The 22,222-nt window shown below is 39.2% G+C and overlaps 3 protein-coding genes across 3 annotated transcripts; 1 reads left to right on the forward strand and 2 right to left on the reverse strand.

The window, feature by feature from the left end:
- Positions 1–4,189: 4,189 nt before the first annotated feature.
- LOC133978720 (progonadoliberin-1-like) lies at positions 4,190–4,780 on the reverse strand. The gene is made up of 4 exons (XM_062417019.1): positions 4,770–4,780; positions 4,490–4,628; positions 4,315–4,413; positions 4,190–4,237 (listed from the first exon to the last, which is right to left on the reverse strand). Exons 1-4 carry the CDS (start codon positions 4,778–4,780, stop codon positions 4,190–4,192), a joined length of 297 nt encoding a protein of 98 aa, XP_062273003.1.
- Positions 4,781–5,197: 417 nt separating this feature from the next.
- On the reverse strand, positions 5,198–10,845 carry kctd9a (potassium channel tetramerization domain containing 9a). The gene is made up of 12 exons (XM_062417014.1): positions 10,675–10,845; positions 9,492–9,613; positions 9,350–9,393; positions 9,158–9,254; positions 8,949–9,007; positions 8,716–8,844; positions 8,569–8,636; positions 8,398–8,493; positions 8,166–8,315; positions 7,677–7,782; positions 7,462–7,595; positions 5,198–6,815 (listed from the first exon to the last, which is right to left on the reverse strand). The coding sequence occupies exons 1-12, from the start codon at positions 10,720–10,722 to the stop codon at positions 6,699–6,701; spliced, it is 1,170 nt and encodes a 389-aa protein (XP_062272998.1). The 5' UTR covers positions 10,723–10,845; the 3' UTR covers positions 5,198–6,698.
- Positions 10,846–11,408: 563 nt separating this feature from the next.
- On the forward strand, positions 11,409–12,995 carry ankrd39 (ankyrin repeat domain 39). Its single transcript, XM_062417017.1, has 4 exons — positions 11,409–11,754; positions 11,982–12,085; positions 12,181–12,384; positions 12,509–12,995. Exons 1-4 carry the CDS (start codon positions 11,661–11,663, stop codon positions 12,653–12,655), a joined length of 549 nt encoding a protein of 182 aa, XP_062273001.1. The 5' UTR covers positions 11,409–11,660; the 3' UTR covers positions 12,656–12,995.
- The last annotated feature ends 9,227 nt before the right edge of the window (positions 12,996–22,222 follow it).

Below are 22,222 nucleotides of genomic sequence, written 5' to 3' on the forward strand. Positions count from 1 at the left end.
AGACAGGGAGATGAAGAAATGAAGGAAAATTGAGGACAGAAAGGTGGAGATGTAAGGCGAAAAAGAGAAACGGTGGATGATTAATTGCAGGAAGATATAAAAAAAATCTATTTCATCATGAATGATGAAAAAGGTTGAGAAGCAAAGGATAGGAGATAAGGGAAATACACAGAAGAGAGAAAACTGAAAGAAGATGAAGAAGAGGAAGGGTGGATGAAAGTAGCAGTGGAAAGTGGAGGTAAAGGAGGGGAAGATGGGATACATGGAGGATGGATAGATCAAAGATAAAAGACGAAAAAGAGAAGAGTATACATATTATGTATTATTATTTAAGATTGCTCAAGGAGTGGAAGGATGGAGATGTGAAGGACAGCAGATGCCAGAAAGGGTGTTAAAAGACAATAAAGGGATGAAGGTGGAGAGGTAGATAAAGGAAGATAGTAGAGAAAGAAAGAGGACAGAAAGAAAGGGTGGAGGGGTAAAGGAAGGAAAGGAGAAAGAAGGTAGACGGGAGAAGAGATAACATGAAGGAGAGGAGGATGGATGGATGGAAGACTGTTAGATGGAGAAGAAGGATGAGAGGTGAATGAGGGAAATAATGAGAGAAGAAGAGTGAATTAATTGATAAAGGAAAGAATAGAAAGGAAGTGTTGAGAGCAAAAGGATGAGAGATGAAGGTAAATAAAAGAAGATGAAGTAAAAGTGGATTGGAGAAGGAGATGAAATATGGAAAGGGTAGAGGGTAGAGAAAGTAAGAATGAGAGATGACAGATAGAAAAAGTGGAGAGGAAGATGAAGGAAATGGTGAAAAGTAAAACAAGAGGGAAAAAGAATAACATAAAGGTGAAGTGGGAGAGGGAGGGAAGGAAGGAAGGAAGGAAGGAAGGAAGGAAGGAAGGAAGGAAGGAAGGAAGGAAGGAAGGAAGGAAGGAAGGAAGGAAGGAAAGAAAGGAAGGAAGGAAAGAAGGAAAGGAAGGAAGGAAGGAAATAAGGAAGGGGAGGAGGAAGGAAAGAAAAAAGGAAGGAAGGAAGAACGAAAGAAGGAAGGAGGGAAGGAGGGAAAAAGGAAGGAAGGAAGGAGGGAAAAAGGAAGGAAGGAAGGAAAGAAGGAATGCGGGGAAAAAAGGAAGGAAGGAATACATTTAAATGGAGGAAGATGGAGCAGAGGGACAGTTGAAAAATGAAGGTGGGTGGAGGAAAATGAAAAGTGAATGGGTAAAGAAACAACAGGAAAGTTAGATGTTTAAAGAAGGGAAGTGGAAGATTGAGGGTAGACACATCACAGAGAGAAGATGGATACTAAAGGTGGATGAGTGAAAGAGGGAGGTGAAGGAGATGAGCAGTGTTTAGGGTGAGAGAATGATGTTCCCCCGGCTTTTGAAGTCAGTCAAACAGTAGCACTGTTGTCTCTGCTGTCTGCCTTCGTTTTCTCTGTGAGGCTCCACAACTGCTTTTTTCCTCCATCTCTCACTCTCTCCATCTTCAGCAGTACAGATCACATCCCATAAGGGTGTAAACCTGTACTTTAAGCAGCATCACTACCCTGGACTCCCCTATAAATGTCAAAACGACTGTTAAAATACAAACATGATTGCATTACACATTTATAGAAATTCAGCTACATATTGCAATATGAAGCAGTGTTCAATGTATGATGAAGCCAAGGGCTATCTGTCTTTTAGGGGGAGCTGGAATTAATATTAAGGGTCAATGATGGTTTTTTGTGTCCATGTGGTTTAGTCAAATTTAAAGGGGTTAACATTTTAAAATAAATGTATAAATAACTTGCACACATTCTTTTTTTGTGGACCCAGCATAACATTTCTGCTCTTAATCCATTTTGAGAGAATATATTAGAGGATTATGACAAAAATGTGTTAGTGGTGTAACAATACAAACTTTGTACTATATAATTTAACTTGCTTAAAAATGTTAAATTCTCAATAAAACACCATATCAACTAGTTCTTATACTGATCTTATATTGTCAACACTTATTTGTCAGTGACCCTGAGATAAGTTTGATAAGTAAAGACCCTGCACATCCACACAAGTGTTTTCATTTGATCATGAAATAATGTGTAATTAACAGAAATGAGTGATGGATATTTTGTTCAAACATGCTCTCTACATGGCCAGAGAACAAATGCCATGTTACAGCAGGAAAAGCACACGTGTAATGTTGGTTTCAGGATCCTGTCACACTTTTGGGACAGAACAGCACCATCAAGTTATGAGTAACACATACAAACAGTGACACATGAACTTAACTACTAAAAGTGAAAATCCATATGCTTTGTTTAAACCTTCAGTAAATTAAAAAAAACATGAAATAAAAAAGTAAGTTGTCCAAAGTAAGCGCAATCCTAAATTACAGTAAATGTTTGCAGAAAGGTTTTCCTTCTTCAGATGAGAAAACCTTACCTTGCTCCTTCTGCTGTGTCTGCTTCCATGTGTGTCCAATGAACTAAATCCTGTAGCGTATGAAGAAGATGATTTTTAAGATTTGAAGATCCACTGAAAATAAGTCCATATCTGTCCAGTGCCTGGGCTACAGTGAGAGAACTGTGCAGAATCTGCGCCTTATGATGATATACTGGTAGTTCTAGAATTAGTGGATGTCATTATGACCGGAATGCTCATTATAATATCCTTTGAAGACATACATCCCCTCTTTATGTAATGGTCGTAACATACATTTTACAGCACAGAAAATACTGACTTTTAAATAATTTACTGTCATAAAATAAGTTTCCATTTGTACTGCTGTGTGAAGCAGAGGTGGGAACATGACACCATTGAGGAAGTCACAAGTGGTCAGGTCTTGACACTAAACAGACATGTACAAGCTCCAGCAGTGGTGTCTTGAAAATAAAAGTAACATAATGTGTCAATAGTCAACAATACCAAATCTTTTTTTAATGAGAGCATGTGTTTGTGACATTTTGAGCTCAAGACAATTGATCACATTTCTGTCCAGTCTGTTTGACTGCAACATCCAGAAATTGCTTCTCTTTATGTAAAATCAGGACAAAATCATCATATTGTCATTTGATAGTTTTCTGTGCTGTTAGTTAAAAAAAAACCTATGCAAACAACTTCACAAAAGATTAACCCTAACCCTAAGTAATTTTTATTTGAAACATCAAACTAACGCTGACACATTGCCTAACTTTGAAATGTACAATAGTACAACCTAGTTTTCCTGTTTAGTTATCCTGAGAAAAACCCTGCTGTACATAAAATAATTATCAGCCATTCTAAATTAAACACTCAGGTTGTCTGTTCTGCAGTTCATCATTTTACACTCATGCAGTCAGTGTTGCTATGCCCCTGTATTGTGTTTATCTTTGACATTTTGCAAGCTGTAGACTTTATTCTTGGTCAAACCTAAATATTGTTTGTACACAATAAATACCATCAGGAATTTAGAAACTGCTGGCATATAAATGAAATCAAAGATCCTGTTCACACCTGGTGTTAACATGCATCTTGGGTGATCCGATAACAAGTGGACAGCTGTAAATGTATATTCAGTTTTGAAACATTTTTACAAAATCTGGGCACATGATAGAGTCAGGTGGGAGCGGTAATGTGTCTCAGCAGTCCACTTGTGATCGCATTATCCAAGATGCAAGTCAATGCCAGGTGTAAACAGGGTCAAAGTCATATTCAGAGTGTTAATAGTTATTCAAAAAATATATCACTATACTCTCTCAGAGCAAGAAATAATAGCAAAAAACAAAGGATACTGAGCAATAAAAATGTGTTCAATCTTAAACTGTATCGTAAGTTTGTATTTTGGCATTTATTCACTAAGCAACTGTTTGCCTGCACTTCTGTTTGCTCTGTTCTACAATATGATAACATCAGTTTTATGCCAGTGCCTATATAACTTGCACATACATCCTTTGAAGTCAACCTATTTACATTTCTATCCAATAGTTACATGTTTGTACAGTAGGATAAGCAACCCATGCAGAATCAAAAACAATGTAATTAAATCCTTGTGTGTGTGTGTGTGTGTGTGTGTGTGTGTGTGTGTGTGTGTGTGTGTGTGTGTGTGTGTGTGTGTGTGTGTGTATGTGTGTGTTTGTGTGTGTGTGTGTGTGTGTGTGTGTAAATCATTACGAGTAATACAGGAAACAATGTAAATGTGCTAATATGATCATTTATTAATCAAAGAATCCTCATTTTTTATAATTTCTGTGTCCATTCTCCCTGTTGGTCACACTGCCCTAAAAGAGAATAAGAATAACATTAAAATCTATAAAGATACAATCGAAATTTAATAGAAATATCTGGTCAAACTTACAAATAATCCTTTCATTCTGTAGATTTTGGCAAAAGGTGATTCCTCCGCACAACCCAAAATACTGCAAGGTGTGTCCACGTGTGGAAACCCCTCAACTATCTGTGGAGGGGGGTAACACATTGCAATGATCAATACTGAATAGATGTTGAAACAAAGTGTGAAGAGCCATGCTTACGTCGTCCATTGTGTCTGAAAGGCTGTCCAGTTCCCTCTTCCCTCCTGGGCTCAGTCCATATGACCAGTGCTGACAGCAGATCTGTGGCACTACTGATCCAAGAAGCAGCAGCCACAGTGCCAAAGTTTGCATAGCCATTCTGAGGGGGAGAAAAGCTTCATATTACACAATCAAGCAGGTCAATAATCTTTTAAATTCACTTAATTCAACTACAAATACTGCCATAGTCCTTCAATTTTAAATTACACATACCCAGGTGTATTAATCACATTAGTTTTACCTTCTGTGCATAACAAGCTGCTTCTCTGATTTGTTCTTGTGTGCTGTAGTTTGTGAATACTGCTGCTGTCCAAGGTTTATATGCTGCTTTGCTTCCTCTAAAAAAAAACAACACTTCACAGCAGGGAGGCACAAAGTGGGATTAAGCAACATTCACTGGTGACCCGCAGAGCTGTGAAATAAAAAAAATAAAATAAAGAAAATTGCAGTGTGATTTTTGCCCTTCCACAGAAAGGACAAATCATCATCATCATCATCAGACAAGCTTTGTGAATTGGCTGTGAAGTATTTCCAGTAATTTTCCAGTACTTGCTGGGTAAATATAAGATTCACAAATTAATAACAGAGAAAAAGACGAGGTGATACAGACTTACTCTTCTTCATAGCAGTTTATTTATAACAGTCATTCATGGAAATATATTTCCACGGTCGAGTGCAATAATCATACACAGGGAGAACTACACCGCCCCCTGTGTCAAACAAACAAAAAAATAACAACCTAACAACCTCTGCCCCATATTGCATTGAGAGAGATGTATTAAAATAAATAACCATAGCTCTTTGCAATTTTCACACTCACGGTGAAATACACGATTGCCTTCATCATTCATTCTCACAGGCTGGGTACCTACGATTTAACTGAGTGAATAGTATTGCATTGGAGCAGCTTTGAGCTACAGCTAAAAGAAACTTCACCAGTCAAAAGGTGAGGATAGCTCTTCACACATGCAAACAGACACTGTCCAGTAAGAACTGAAGTGAGATTGTTCCGTAACAAAATATCCGCCTAATAGTGATTTTTTCTTCTTCTATTTTTTTGGAAGCACTGGATTTGATTTACATAAGATTACAAGCATTAAACATTTTTTTGGTGAAAAGATATAACATGTTACAAATCAAAACATATACTTGTGCAAATAATTTCAAAGCATGATTAAGTGATACGCGTCTGTACACGGAGCATGTTTTTTTTCCAGGTAAACCCACAACATGTGAACGCGGCCTTCGGTTAAAGCTCGCCAAGTTGGATTATTTTCTCATAATGGGATTCGAGGAATAATGAGTGTCGTACATAAACGTTACAATAAGTGGCGCCACAGTAAAATGCATGCAGCTGTGGATCTCTCACACACACATGGATTTTAAAAAATCAAAACAAAAGAGGTAGTTTCACAGAGCGCAAAACAATGGAGAGCTTTTTTTAAGAACACAATATTCAAAAGTAGGAAAAGAGTAATCTCACAGCTGTAAATCATGTATTGCATACCCAAGCTGTGTTGAAAACTAGCATAGTCGCATAGTTTTATGGTGCACTGACAGCACTTCTAGCCTTTGAGACTGTGCTGTCGTATGGCTTTGGCTTGCATTGCTTCCTTTATAGTGTATAGTATCCAGCAAAAGTAAGTAACATACTTAAAAGAGGAACGTACAGCGACACAGTTATTGGTTAAGTGACCCCTTCAGTTTCTGCTACAGCAGCATTCAGTAAGGCTCAGCAATCTGAACTTCACTGCAAAAGTCTGGTTTTGACTCCCATTAACATGTCAAGTAATATGAAATGAATATAAGTTATGCAACACATTAAATGAGTATAGTTGTTGGATTGCATCCAGACACATCTACATACATGTGGAACATCATTTTGTTTTGGTGATATATGTAGCTGGACATCTCAAAACATCCTACCATTCAAACATACATGGACAACCCTGGATAAATTCTAGTGCAAGATATTTAAAGCTAACAATAACATAGGTGGAATGCCAGGGATGTGCATACAACTACCTGTGCTGTACACAGGTAAAGAGAGATTGATGGGGGGGGGGGGGGGGGGGGGGGGGGTATAGTGTAGGATAGGCTGGAGGAACTGAGTAACAAAGAAGCCATCTGTGGCTCAAGTCCAGATTGGACTTGTAGGCATGTTGCCAAGTTATCTGACACTCTGGGACATGTGCAACGGGGTCAGCATTTCTTCAAAAATGGCTCCTTTCACGTTGGATCCTCTCAGGTTGGCTTCTTGTAGATCACAGCCAGACAGGTCGCAGTTCTGCAGAGACGCAGCAGTGACAAAACAGTAAGGCAGATTGCAAGGGTTGGTGAAAAGCTTGCAATGTAAGTAGACAACTGTAATGTTACTGTAATAAATATCATACAGAAGCCTATTGAAACATTTGATGGCAATGCTTGGTTAAAATCAAACAAGGCAGAGTGAATGTCAAAATGGTTAGTCAGACAATTAAATGAATAGTTTGACATTCATTGCCAACATGAGGCACAGAACAACTGAGTTAAAATAGAAAGATAAAGATCAGCTTCATTGCATCCATCATATTTATTGGTTATTTAGTTATTCATTTCTATGTAATTTTAGTTTACATTTTGGAGATCCTGCGGCTGGGCTATCAGTATTAAAGTTCAGTATCAAGTAATGTATCAATTATTTTTCACAAATAACTGTTTAGTCTACAGAATGTCAGAAAATAGTGAACAATTCATAACACAAGTTCCCAGAGTCCATGTCTTATCAGCTTATTGTGTCTGCACAAACATATCTTTAAAACATCTCTAGTACAATTTATTCCAAACTACTTTTTCATCCTTTTTGGCCCCGTGATAAATATTGCCATCTGCGTCAACATGTCTGGTTAAGTGGGCATTTTTAGAGATAATCCCTTCCGAAAGCCTTGACTTACCTCTAGATCAGTTCCTGCTAAAGTGGCGCCCCGCAGGTTACAGTTCTTCAGCTTTGCATTTTTCAGAGTGGCCACACGCAGGTTGATGCCGGTCATCTGGCTTCCTTCCATGTCAACCCCTTTCAGGTTGGCTCCTAATCACAGTAACACTTGCTTAAGATGTGGCGACAAATGTGGGAGCACAACTTGTTTGCATAAGACTTGTGATTGTTTACCTTCCAGGTTGGCCTTCAGTCCAGAGGGATCTTCAAAATTGCATCCTTTGAGAGAAGCTCCCTCAGCATTGGAACAGAGCATCTTCACTCCTTGTAAATTGGCACCCTTCAACAAACAAACCAAACAACAGTATTTATAATGTTTTAATGTAATTTTTACATCACACCCCACAAGAAATTCACGTTAAGTCCCCAAACAGAGAAGCAATCAGTCTGCTTATTATTTTTTTTAAAAGGGGGTGAATCAGAGTTTGGAGTAGGTGAAGGGCAAACATGTTAAAGAATAAAATGGCCTGTCATTCTCAAAACTGAGGAGGCAGGTGGTGGCTAAATACCAAAACCACAGTCCATTGTTCACCAGCAGGAAGGCCAACAAATAAAAATAACACAAAAATGACACACAACTCAGACAGAAGTAGGAAACGTTCACTTCCCCGCGGTGAGACACTTTTGTTGTTCTCGCATGAATCATTCGGTTCTCAGACTTACATCCAGGTTGGCTCCAGACAGATCGGCCCGTTCCAGATTGGAGCAGCACAGGTTAGCGTGCGTCAGATTGCAGCGGCTGAGATTAGCCATCTTGAAATTGATGTAACGCAAGTCGAGCCGGGAGAGATCGGCCCCGCTGAAATTAAGACCCTGAAACAAGAATGTCGTAAATTAAAGTTGATATAGTGAAAAGATGGAGTGAAGACATGAAAACATCTTTAACTAGCTGTACCTGGCAGCGGAGCTCTGACTTGGTGGGCGTTGCCAGAAGAAAACGCACAAACTCTTTGCGGGAAATGGGGGAGTGGTCCTCAGGAGGCTGAGAGTTCTGATTTAAAAGTAAAGCAAGTCAGTCATCATATAAATAAATAAAATAGCATCTACCTTGCTAACTTCATATTACCTTGATTGCTGCTTCAAGCTGTTCAGCAAGTTGCTCAATTCCAAAAAAACGAGCCTCTTCGAGGACACCTGGAAAACAATTTCAACTGTGTTTATTTGTCTTATTATTCTGTAGACTTGACATGTTTGGACTGGTTAAAGAGCTTACCTCGTATATTGATGCCTTCATTGATAATAAGCTGACCGTGTCTCAAGTAGTTGAGAATAGGCTCAAAGTATTCGGGGCTTCGGTCGATGAGGTAAGCCCCATGCTTGTCCCGCTTGTTTCCCCACACATCTGGAGCAAACACAGAGATTCATGAAACTGATGTGAAAGGTAGGTTCACATTTTTAAAAATGAAATGCATCTTGATTGGCTTTAGCTCTGTAGCCATAACTTACCTTTCTCCCGAAACATGTGAGCGAGCATACTCTCCGGTTCTTTGCTGACCAAGGTGCTTCTGTACAATAAACAGACACATTCAGCAAAGAAGTGAATGAAAAAAAAAGATTTAACATAGTAGATCCTTGCAACAGAAGTATACTGTTTAATTCAGAGTGTTTTCTAATGTGTTTATTACAATGAAAGCTTCTAGTAGTACCACGCATACCTGGTGGTGGTAAACAGACGACCACCAATATTAAGGGTCAGCCAATCAGTGTGAGCTCCATGCGAATCAGCTGCAACCTTGACTTCATTCTGAGGGTCTGAGACACAAAAGAGAGGAAGACGACATGTCTGAGTGAGACTTTATTCACTGGTCAGCGAACGGGACTCGTGCAGCAGACATGACAGCACTCACCAATGAAAGGATCTCCCTCTGATACATACAGCACGTCATCATCTCTGTTAGAGGCACAGGTTAGACAGATAAGACACACAATGAGGTGACAGAGGTTCATAACAAGCTCAGAAGAATACTGTAATTGTTATCATTGTGTTACCTTATAAGGGTGATGTCATCTATAAGACCACCTTTTCCATTGTATAAACAGGAGGCTTTGATTCCTAACTTATTGCTTGCTACGGATAGTAAGTCAGAGAAGGCTCCATACACTGCTACAACCTAGGAAGAAAAGAGAAAACATCACTGGGTTTTACAGGATAGAAGTCAAGGGCCCCTAAACTCACACAAATTAGACCACAGACCCCCATTTGGTAAGATTTAGTCCAAGGGTCCCCAATCTGATAATATTTTTGCTTTTAGATGTTAAAAACAGTGATACATCCTATCATTGCATTACCTATGGATAGAATTAAAGTAAAAATCCCCTTTTTGCTGGGGTCCTCTTAGTCTGGTGGCTCCCACACTGGGGGGAGGGATTAATCAAAGGGGTCACAAGATAGTAGGTCAGGATAGGATTAAATCATTTATAGATTTTTTTAAAAGAGCTTTCTTCTGATTTTTACGTTATTTATGTTGTGTTGCATATCTTCAAGCCTCTAAAAAGTTATTCAATTAAACAAAATTAGTCCTCTTTCAAAATGAATTGATTAGTCAATTGACAGAGATTAATCAGCGACTATTTTGATATTTAAGAATTGTTTTATAATTTTATAAGCAAATATGTTTTTTTTTTAAAAGAGCTAGATTCAGCTTTTTAAATGTGTTGATTTATTGCTTTTCTTTGTCTAGATGATTATAAACTGAATGATGATCATAAACTGAATATTTGGGTTTTAAACTGTTAATCAGACAAAATCAGACATTTGAAGATGTAACTTTGGACTGTGTGGAACTTTAACAGATATTTTTCACTATTTTCTGACATGTTATGGACAAAACGATTATCTAAGTCAATAATCGGTACTTTAGCTGCCAAGCAAGATAACATGTGACAGTGGTCCTGAGTAGACTTTGCTTTATTTTAAGGGGTCACAGGCCAATAAGGCTGGAAGCACTAATGTAGACTAATGAGAGATTAATGAGTCGGGTGAGCGGAGTTCATGCCGTATGTAAGAGATGTCACTTAGAGCTAACATTTACCTGGACTTGATATAGTTGACAATACAAGTGTAAGACTGTTCTTTAGCTATAATTAAACACCTAAGTCAATGTTCAGTAAAACGCCAGTCATTGTGCGGCCCAAGCTCCCTCACTCATCAGCCTGTCCCGTTGTTACTCACCTTGCCATTTTTAGATGTCCCGTTAACAAATAACGTAACTCTTCTCATTCTTTAGGTGCTTTGGTTTTAAGTACTTTGTTGTAATTTTAACAATAATAATATACCATGTAGCTTCTTGCCAGCTAACAGTTGCTTACAGAGTCAAGCTGGCTATAGCTAGCTGCATCAGACAACAACACGAGACAGAAGTTGCCTTCAGGAACAATTGGAAAAAGCAGAAATTATAAGATTGATATTGTACATGCGTCACACAAGATGAGATATTGGACTTTTAGCCATACCCGAGCATGAGAGTTTTGTATGCTTATATTAATATGATTATGTATTTAATACGTGAATAGTACATTTCCTAATGGAGGACATTCAAGAGAAAGGAAAAAATGAGTAAATATCAGAAATTATTGCCTTTAGTGATGCATTTTTTTGATTATGTAGAAACAACATTTTAATGTAGTAGCTCGCTTTTCATCATCATTTTAACACCACAGAACAACATTACGTGCTGTCGTTTTTCTTAAACAAATTGGTTACAATAAACCGACAATATCAGAGAGCACTTGAAGGTTGCTCTCTGGATGCAGCTCTGTGATTGGCCAGGGCGTTCAGGCGTGGGTACGTTCGATTTAAATCTCGGATCGTCCCTTGCAGACAGTCACTGCTCGCCAAACTAAAGTCTACTTGTTTTGTGTGACAGAAATTAATTGTTTTACTGTGTGTATGAACTAATAACATATTTTACGAATTAATTGTTGTTCTTTATAAAGTAATTTGCTTCTTAACTTTATTCCTGGTGTGTAATGGGAAGCCGGGCCAGTTGGTGGTGCAATGCACCACAAATTGGGTCGACCACTTGTAATAGAAGAAGAAACACGGAACTGACTAACAGAAACATGTTTACACAGTCTGTATAACTTTTAAATTAATGTCCAGCTTCAGGTCTGAATCAGTCTGGGACTATTTTGGTCCTGTTTTTGCGCATTAACACCATGGCGTCTGATCGGGAGCACTGTGCGTGCTGCTCACATCCAGCCTCCTCTCCCAGTGTTCACCAGACGCTGAGTGAAATGGATTTTGAACGAGGTTTGCCTTTTATACAGTATGTCAGCCATGTGTTTATATCATGGCACCAACTGAGTATTACAACAAACTGACTATATTCTGTCAGTGAGGGCTTCCTCCAAAATTGAAACACTTGCATATTTCACGTGTGTTATAAGTAACTAACTTTATTCATTATTGATGAGTCTCATCTATCATTGAAGGCCACTGCTGTGTTTTGTCATCATAAGTGTCATTTTTATATGCAGGTATCTGGTCTGCTGCGATTGATGGGGAATTGGAGAGAGTCAAGTCCTTGATCCAGAAAGGCACACAACCTAACCAGAGAGACTCAGCTGGATACACAGCTCTAGTGAGTTTGCTGGCAAGATCTTTGGGGCGTTTGCTGTTTCCTGTTCACATCTCTTGGATCTAAACCTCTGCTTCATTTTTGTGTGTTTGTCTCAGCATTATGCAAGTCGCAGCGGTCATCTTGCTGTATGCAAGTTTCTTCTGGACAATGGCGCTTGTGCGTCTCCCCAGACACCAGGCGGTGCCACACCGCTCCATCGGTCAGCCTACTGTGGTCACCTGGATGTGGTTAAACTCCTGCTGCACCACAGGGCAGATCCAATGCTGTGTGATGACGATGGTGCATCTCCTTTGCATAAGGTAGTCATGTCATAGCACAAGCACTGCCAGTGATGCCATAATAAAACTATTGATGAGTTACAAAGGATATTTATTACGATGTAACTGGTGCCTCTGTGTGTTATTTTTTTGCATGTATGAGCAGGCTGCAGAACGGGGTCATGAAGAGGTGTGTCAGCTACTTCTTGAGCACTGTCCAGCACTCTGCAGCCAGGAGAACAAGAGGCTCCAGCTACCCTACCAGCTGGCACCTCAGGGAGATCTGCAGCAGCTCTTAAAACCACCTCGATGACAACAGACACACTGCACCTGCAGCACACAAAGTCACTGCTGTCTTAGAACAGACAAATTATATGAGCCCAAAACAGACTGTTGGAACATGTGAGGTCTGCTTTAAGTCAGGATTAGATTCACCTTAACGTTGACCTCACTATATTTGTCTGCTTTTTCTCAACTCAACTGAACCTGGACAAAGTACCACTGAATGGAGCAGACTGAACATTATATCACCATATTAACTATATGCATCGCCCTGTTTTGTATTTGTATCCTACCTTCCAAGTTACAGAAATGTGTAAAACCAGTCAAATCTTATCAGGTTGTGATGAATAAAGAATCATTCTCTTTTAATTGATCCATGATGGATTGATCCTTCTTCTTCTTATTGACCATGACAAGAAGATAAAACACATCAGCCTTTATGTTATGAAGAGAATTTTACAACTGAGGTACTTACTTGGGTTTTAAGAGCTGCAAAGTGATAGATAATCCGACAGACGTGATGGATCAGTGGGAGAAATTATGTGAATATTCCACTTCACTATCTGATGAAGTGCTAGTGGTTGAATTTAAATATTCAGACATTGACCAAGCTGTACTGTAACTTAAATATTTTACTGTGGGGTGCTTTGGCCTGAAGCTTGCATGACAATTCACCTGCCAACAGACAAACAGCAGCCCAGTTTGCTGAAGTTTCTGTTTAAAACTACTACACTCAAACCCTTTATGTGCAGAATTTGAAAGTATTTGACTGAAAGCAGCACACAATCTGCATCAAATTCCAGCAGAAATACAAAAAAACATTATTAAATTATCTTGAAAGATGATAAAATGACATAAAACATGATTTCAAACACAGTGAGCCAGAAAGCACCCGAAACTTAAATATAGCAAGTGATGCAAGTGATGATTGGTTGGAGTTACTTCATTGTCAGTCACATGTTGAATTTGTTAAGTGCGCAGCATCTGGTCTCTCTGCAGTGTTTATGATTGTTTGCTTTGACCATGTGGCAAATTTGAAACATCAGATTTGTATTAAAACTGGAAGCCAAAGCTGTGCATGTGTTCGGTTATTTGTTCAGTTGTGTCTGGCAAACTGAAGCAATCCTGGCTGGGTTTGGTACAGCAGGTGTTGGACAGCAGGGGGCGCTATTAGCTTAAAAGAAGAATGTGTTTTTCCCACTAGACCATGAGAATTAGCTGGCAGTTAATATAGAGTGACCTCATTCGATCCTCCCAGCACACGGTTGGAAAACTAAACAGGGTAACTGTTAACAAGAGAGAAAAGCATCAGTGTTACAGCTGATAGTAAAGCATCATGAGTGGAACATCAACTTAAGTATATACCCCTGGGGCTGCTTATGTAAGTAAAGGTATCAAGCAAACACAGCAACATTTTTAAATGTTTCCTTGATGTGATGTTGATTGCAGTTCATTTTGACACATTTGTCCAATTAGACATTTTAAACATTTGACTTATTGTTCAGGAACACTCAAGCTCAACCTATAGTTTGTTTTCCAGTGACAGCCTTATGTCTCAACTGCCTCTACCAACTTTTAAACATTTTAGCAAATACTTAAAACCTACTGTTGCAGATGCTGATGGTTGATGGTCTTTGTATTTTGGTGAAAATGATGACCTCAAACTGCACAAATGGGTTAGGGTTAAGGCCGCCAACCTAGAAACCCAGGCGTCTCATTTACTATAAATGGTGTTTTTGATGCTTCTTGATGTGTACTGACATCACATAAACAGGTTTTGTACATCTTTCCGAGGAAAATTGCTTTTTTGGAATATGTAAAATATTTCAACATTCTGTGAAACATTTAAAATGTATTCACCTTTGTCTTTCCATTCTCATTGACATGACTCAGGTTATCAAAGGCTGAACACATTACTCAGATTACTGAGTGCTTTCTTGAACAGTATTTATATACAAAGGGAACAAAGAATGAAAGCCTGGGGGCAATTAAAGGATGTTGATATTTCCATATCTACTGAAACAGATGGAAGCACTTCAACTATTGTCTCACTTAAGCAAGTTGAATAAGTAACACATGCACATATATAGAAACGGATACCTTTTCCTCCCCCCCAGATGTGCACTTCTGCACTTCTTCTGCGCTCCTGCAGTCCGCACAAATACAAACCCGCGACAGAAACCTCTCGCTGCAGTCTGAGGAACTTTCATTGGGTCCGCTGGTGGGTGGTGTTTCCAAACTACCTTCAAACCACATCCAGTGCGGTGACTGGAGGGGTGCCAGGCCACATCTGGAGCTCATTGCAGCTGACGCCACACAACACAAGGAGATGGGGCATCAGGGGGGTAGATGGGGTGGAATGGGGGTATATTAGCTTGCAGAACTAAGCCAACAGAGCTGGTTAGGCTCAGTGACAAGTTCCTCCTTCCACACAGCTGAGGAGCTGTTACCAAGATCACCCAACTTGAATGCCACATGTCAGTGATAGTCTTTTTCACTGTTCACTGAAAAGATTGGACTGGAGGTATCCCTGTTTGTGTTCTAAATGGCAATAAAAAACAAAGTTCGTTATGCTATTTGACTTTGCGGAGTGATTTTGACTGGCACACAGACGATCACACCCGCCCACAGCACCCTCTGATTGTTCCCTTGCCAGGTTCTATGTAACATAATCAAAGTTGATGTCTAAGATTTGCAAGCAGTGAGATGAAATGAATGAAAACCCTCTGTGTCACTCGGTAAAACTGGAGGAATGTTGAAGGGCCTCATTCTTTTTTTGGATAATTTTTCATGAGCTGGTTTGAATTTTAGAGCCCCTTTATGTGGAAACAATCAGAAACTGGCTTGTGTTGGGTGAAAATTAGCAGCTCTCCATTTTCTTTCAAACAACTGTGCTACTTTACTCAGTTTCGTCAGTGCGAATGTTACAATCAGTGATATCTACAAGGGCACGGTGTGAGTTTTTATGCCTATAGCTTTTAAAAACTTTCATGTAATGTGAGGACTTAAGGAGGACTCCACAAGATGAGGAATTTGGATTACAGCTCTGTTTAGTGAGATTTATTTGGAAAGCAATGAAACTTCCTGGCTCGGGAACCCACTTCCACCATAATGAGCCCAAGTTAAACCAGGACTGGATGTTATTTTCCTCTGAAATAGAAGGCGGTCTGTGTGCCATGCTTGCATGGAGTACTTGAAGTCAGTGCCTGGGATTTTATTTTCAATAAGCTAGCCCTTAAGAATTTTCAGAAAGCATAGATGATGAGAACAGCTTGTCCTCTGTTTAAATTTCTCAAGCTTTATAATGTTTAAGTGGTAAAGTCACTCGTATTCCAGTGTGCCAAACGTTGATTTCCTCCACTTTGGTTATTCATGGATGCTTTTTTTTTTGATGAATGAAGGGGTCGTCTGGTCTTTATCTTTTCTGTCTCCACCTGCACTGAACTAATGCCATTCTCCAGCCTCCCATCTGCCCTGGCAGAGCCCGACCTGTCTGTGTCAGCCTGAAGTAATCAGGTAAATGGCTGGCAGATGGGCACACATTAAAAGTGGAGTATCAGAGTCTGGCATGGAGGACCGCCCCGCGTTGTCTCATCTGCATTGGCGAAGCAGGAGTGTGGGTGTTGGGTGGGTGGGTGGGGGGGTATATGTAATCAAATCTACGGGAGCTGCTCCTCAGAGATGCTGCATAATCCAATTTAGGTCCACTCCCACTTCAAAGCAGCATGTCGTCTGCCGGGTGAAGTGATGTTGCTGATCTTACGTTCCCACTTTCCAGGTCAGCGGGTGATATGAGCCACGAGTCCAGGGGCCACAGACCAGCTCTTCCAGGAAATCAGCACGGGGACTGTGGGAAATGTCAGGTTTATCAGATGATCCAGCCAATCACAGTGTACCATGTGTGATATGATCAACATATAGGTTAGCTTTATATTTTGATATAAATGATAGATATTTCAACCACATTATATCATATTGTCCAGTCCTCTAAGTAATGGACCGTGTTAGTGGAGTTTGGGTTGCTGCAGCTACTCTTGGACTTAAATGCGACTAACACATCTGGACAATGTCAAAAATGTTTGTATTTGCACCAGCAATCACAATCATAAAAAAAAGTCTCCCCAGGAAATTATGTGCAGTCAGCATGCTGTATTTTTTGTGTTGTTGTGACTATATTTGAAGAGGGAAAGTTTTCATTTTTTTTTTATGTGTCAAACTCTGGAATGGATGGCTAAGTTTTTTTGTATTGATTATGGAGATGTAATCTCCTCAAAAGCATGGCCAGACAAACAACCCGTAAACTGTACCATATGAGTCAGAGGACAATTAATGAACCCTTTTGCGATCATATATCTAGGTCCCGCCATACCAGACTGTTATTAGAAATCTGCTTATTGTGTATCATTTGCCAAATCTGTAAATGAACTCTACAAATGTGCTCCTTTGTTCAAAACACTGTGCTCCCTCAGCCTGCTCTTCATGTGATTCATGTGATCAAACCCTGGCTTGAGAATTCATCAGGCGGCTGTTCATAAGTGTATTTCTTCTGCCCATATTCACTGATACAATTCTCAGTAAGTCTGACTTTACATAAGGATGGAGTAGTCCTTCAACTTCACTGTTCTTTCATTGGTCAGAAAATACAAATTATGACATTTATACACCATATATGTCACATAAAACTTACATTTATCTTATAGGTGTAGTTCTTAGTTCTTTATAGATTTAATTTTTACATGCAAACTATATAATACACTTTTACAAATGTTGCATTTTATTAGAACTATCCAACTATATATAAACGTCCTTATCATTTTATTGTTAGTATGTTCTTTTTCATATGTAAATATTTTTGTACGTTTTTTTTCTTCTTCCTTTTTTCTCTTCATATTGGATGTTTATGTTCTTTGGCAATAATAAAAAAAAATTAAAAAATTGCACCACCAACTATAACATTAAAATACTGCTTACACATTAATGTGTTATTAATATAAAACAATTATAATTATAATTTATAGTATGACACTCACTCACACAAGGTAATTTTCTACATAAAGAGTACTTTACTTTTAATACTTTATATAAATGCTGCTGAAGTGATTTACCTCAGTAATATTCTAAGTGCAGAACTTTTACTTGTAATTGAGTTTTATTACTACTTTTACTTAGGTCAAGAATCAAGGCACAGTGCTAAAAAAAAGATCTTTAAAGGTTGTTAAATGCTATGACGTAAAGGTGAGAAAAAAAAACATTTCAGTCTTCAAAATTTCCTTTACATGGTCTGACAAAGAATTTGGGGGACTGGATAAAAGATACACCTAAAACAGAATCTTTGATTTATATAGATCAGCTTTTATTCATTCATTGTCAGGTATGGAACATGAGAGAAGGTAAAGACAAGACCCTGCAAGCCCTCTTTTAGTATGAATCAAATCAGATCAATCAGATTAGCATTCATTCATCCATTCACTCCATAGCATTCAGATGTCAAAGGGGATATTAGCAGAGTACAATAGAGGGGCAGAGCTAAATAGCAGCATTTAGTGTTAATCATTTACACCTGAAACAATGCCGCTGCCACCACATTCATTAGCAGCTGCTCTGCAGCAGCAAGCAGCAAAATATCCACAACTGCAGTGACAATACTCTCATTCAGTGTGAATAACCAGGGAACGCAACACCGTGCTGAACATGTAATTGAACAAGATGGTTACGCTGATGAACTAAGACTCATAGAGGCACGTCGTCCCTCTGTCAGCAGGTGCCCGGCACACACTGGTCCATTCATATGCGCATTCCTGTCTCTCCACTTGCAGCCCAGCAGGTTCCTCCCGGCCACTCAGGACAGGGGCTGACGCACACAAAGGGTCTTCAATCTGCCTCAGACAACAGACAGCATAAAGGCCCGGAAAGCCACAACAGCGTTATGTCAAAGCCCAGGCTGGGGGTGGTGAGCAGAGCTTGGGGGGCCCTGTGTGTAGGACTAGGGGCACCGCTGATGGATGGATGAGGGCTGGGCCCAGGCGATGTAGTAGAAGGCCTTGTCTGAGGTTTTTGTGGATAAAAGGAGGATATTTGTACTTGCCCAGTAACAATGGAATGCAAACACGAGAAGAGAGGACAATAAAACAGCACCTTGGGGCGATGAAGAAGCTGCTAGGGAAATCATCATGCAAACCATCCTTGGAGCAGATATTGTTCACTCTGGGCATTGCATGACTCTCTGTTTGTGCTCATGCTGATATGTGGCTTAGCCTGCCTACAGTTTGCTTTTGCATAAGGTATTCTGGCTTTAACAGTGTCCGGCACATTTCCTTACGTTGAAAGGAAGTGAGGAGTGATCAGAAATGCCCCACCTCATCTTGAAACAGACTGTGTTTCTGCTTTTGTTCAACCGATTTTAAATCCCACACTGTCCCTGGCCCCATCTCTGACCATGTGAATGACTAACATATATGATCTTGTTAGACAATAATGTTTTTAGCATTTCTTAACTGCACTGTGTAATTATTAATAAAATAAATAAACACTGTGCTCGTTTTATAGCATAGGATTGACCTCTCAGTAATCTCCAGAAAGTAAACTTGCCTATATGTTTCTGGAGCTACCATGGCATGTAAACATCACAGATACAGGTTAATGATTAATCATAGAAGCCTTTTTTAAAAATGATCCCCACATAACACTAGTGCTTCTTTCATTCTCTTTCTTTTCCAAATGAAACAGAATGGAAGTATAGACAGTACGTCTCCTGTGTTACAATAAAAAAAACCAAGAACATCTTTTATTGATTTGCCATTACTTTCATTAGTATGCAATTCATCTGTCTCGTTGTCAGATTATAACGTGTCACAGTTCAGTCCAGGGTGGAGATTTCCAGGATTCCAGATAATGTCACTAACCTCATATCGTCAGACAATAAACAACCAAACAAATAAACAAATATCCATCATCATGTGTAATGAATTATGTCAAGGCTTTCTTTTTTTTCCCATTTTCATCTTAACCAGCTCGATCTCAAGGGAACTTTCTGTGACACTGGTGGCACAATACATTTCTGTATATTATCTGGCTTGAAACTGCTGTTGCATCAAAGATCTTCTCAGCCATGTTTTGATGCTTTGAAACTGTAAGATGTGGCTGATTTCAGCACATGCATTTAACTCTCACTGTTAGTTACCCTAATAAACATGTTTGGTTTTACTCTGGTATGTGTGCGGTTGTCAGATTCACACTCCATCTGCTTCGTAGATAACGGCGCCTTTTGAAGTCTGCGGTTAATTTGAGCTCAAAGTGCATTTGACCAAAAAAAAAGGCAGTTAAACGTTAAAAGCGAGAGAGTCTGACCAAATAACATCAATCTTACAATGAAACATAAAGACAGTAAATCTTTTTGGCATCACAAGTGACTTACAGGAATAGTTTGTTATTTTGGAAAAACACTTATTTTGAGTTAGATGAGCAGATGGATAACACTTTCATGTCTATATGAAGCTACACCCAGCAGCTGGTTAGCTTAGCTTGGCACTGACTGGAACCCTAGGGTAACCGTAAGCCTGACGTTGTCAAAAGGAGACAAAACTCAGCTACAAACACCTCTAAAACACACTAATGAACTCTTTCTGTCGTGTGTTTTTTGTTTTTTTAACTCATAAAATAGTTGAAGTGTAGGTTGTGGGGTGTTATATACCAGAATATTTGTTTGCTGTGAACAGTGACTTCCTGGCAACATTTTAGTGACGAAAAGTTGTCGTACCCAGCTAAGAAACAGTCCGAGCAAACATTCCCCCTGTTTCCATGTCTTTGTGCTAAGCTAAGCTAACCGGGGTTCATCTAAATATATTCATGGTTTGAATCAGTGTGCAGGCATCTTTTCATCTATGCTATGTTTAAATTTCCTTGCCTAAATCTAACTCTAACCTAACCCTCCTTTTGACAAAGTGAGCAACATTTAGTATCTCAAGACCTACACCTGTCAAGCCCCAAAACTTTACTGTAATAGACATCTTGATTCACATATGTGTTAGTATTACATTTCAGGAGCTTTTTTATTTAGACTTTATTCTGTTTCGATTTCTCCTCAAACTTGTAGTTTAGGTTCAAACTATAAGCTATGACTTTTAAAATGACTGATTAGCAGCACAGAACATTTAGGGAGGCAAAGCCACATGCAAAATAATATCATGCCAAGAACCTCCTGTGTTTGCTGATAGGAGCTGAGATTGAGATCCGTGTGATTACTAATACAAAAGCTATGAGAAACTATTTTACTTTTATACTTTCTTAGTAGAGGACAGATGGTAGAGTAGTATAAATAAATGTGGAGCAGGAGGGTATTTGTCGGAGGTTCAGTTGTTTTATTCACCTATAACCTTGTAATACTGATCTTCAAAATAGATTTATCATGTTGTGGATATCTTTAACATACATACATGGTTGATTCTGCATACGTGACTCAAGGCTAACACATGTTGGAACATAAATGTGTTTCTTTCCCATCCCATTCTTTTATCTACTACCAAGCTGGGCTTCATGTGTCTCTGCAGCTTCGGTCGTCAGTCATTTGTCAAACTGTGACATGAAATCAAAGACCATATGAGTTCCTCAGACATGAACTATGTGTTTGATCATGCAGAACAAACTTGTGTTTGTGCTGAGCTGGCAGATACATTTGAAATTCTGATGCTCTTTGAAATGCTGCCAAAGCATATGATCTTTTCGCCAGCATAATAAAGCTATTTTATCGTTGCCTTGAGCAGGAAGTTGATGAAAGTGTCCACTTTCTGTCGATATATTAGTATTCATGTTGCTTATCTGAAATCCTGCAAAGAAAAACATTTCCTGCAGATACATACTCATACATACATATACATATTATTGAAAGCACTACAGTTAAAGTTTTCACAGAAAGTTTCACTTCTCTGTAAAATGTCTTTATGTCTACCTTGGATGTATCTAAGTTAAAGGGTTCTTCCAAGTAACAGTGGTGTTCTGTAAAAATGAACCCTATGCTGCTTATAGTGTGTCTCTCAAATTAAATAACTTATCTTGTAGAACACTTAATTGATATTTTTCAAGTGTTCTTGTGTTTATTATTTCTCACAGTGTTTGTGGGGATCAGGATGGAGTCTGTAGTAAGTTTATGTAGCCTATAACCACTGTGTTATTTGAAATGTAATGCAGCAGCACTATAATTACAGTTCACAGTAGCCTGAGTGTTGTTCTCCATTCCCACAATGCAAAGAGCGCGGTGTGGAGAGCTGTTGAAGCTCTGCTGGAGAGGTGCTGTGGATGGCAGGGGGAGCCAGGTTTCTACCAGCCCGAGTAGACCTGCGTCAAGTTGGAAAATAACAATCTGAATAATGTAGGGCTTCCTACAGAGGGATCTTCAAAATAAAAGCCACACTTTTGTCAAAGAAGGGGGGGGGGGGGGGGGGGGGGGGGGGGCTGCATTGAGTGAGTGGATTCTGTAAAAATTAAAAATTAAACTTAATGCACAATTTGCACAATATTTCCAGATGAATTCCCTTACTGTGAGAGTTGAGGTTAAGAGACAAAATTGTTTTGTTTTTTTTCTTAAATAAGGTCACTCAAATGG

This window comes from Scomber scombrus, chromosome 4 (assembly GCF_963691925.1).
Source record: "Scomber scombrus chromosome 4, fScoSco1.1, whole genome shotgun sequence".
NCBI lineage: Eukaryota > Metazoa > Chordata > Actinopteri > Scombriformes > Scombridae > Scomber > Scomber scombrus.

Bases quoted from the DNA above. Each gene is read 5' to 3' on its own strand.
- ankrd39 (XM_062417017.1), top strand. From the start codon at position 11,661: ATGGCGTCTGATCGGGAGCACTGTGCGTGCTGCTCACATCCAGCCTCC. The intron at 11,755-11,981 runs GTTTGCCTTTTA...TTTTATATGCAG, and splicing joins TGAAATGGATTTTGAACGAG to GTATCTGGTCTGCTGCGATT. The intron at 12,385-12,508 runs GTAGTCATGTCA...ATGTATGAGCAG, and splicing joins GTGCATCTCCTTTGCATAAG to GCTGCAGAACGGGGTCATGA.
- LOC133978720 (XM_062417019.1), bottom strand. The intron at 4,414-4,489 runs GTAAGCATGGCT...CCCCCTCCACAG, and splicing joins TTTCAGACACAATGGACGAC to ATAGTTGAGGGGTTTCCACA. The intron at 4,238-4,314 runs GTAAGTTTGACC...ATTCTCTTTTAG, and splicing joins ACAGAATGAAAGGATTATTT to GGCAGTGTGACCAACAGGGA.
- kctd9a (XM_062417014.1), bottom strand. From the start codon at position 10,722: ATGAGAAGAGTTACGTTATTTGTTAACGGGACATCTAAAAATGGCAAG. The intron at 9,008-9,157 runs GTATGCGTGGTA...TTTATTGTACAG, and splicing joins CGTCTGTTTACCACCACCAG to AAGCACCTTGGTCAGCAAAG. The intron at 6,816-7,461 runs GTAAGTCAAGGC...GCGTCTCTGCAG, and splicing joins TAGCAGGAACTGATCTAGAG to AACTGCGACCTGTCTGGCTG.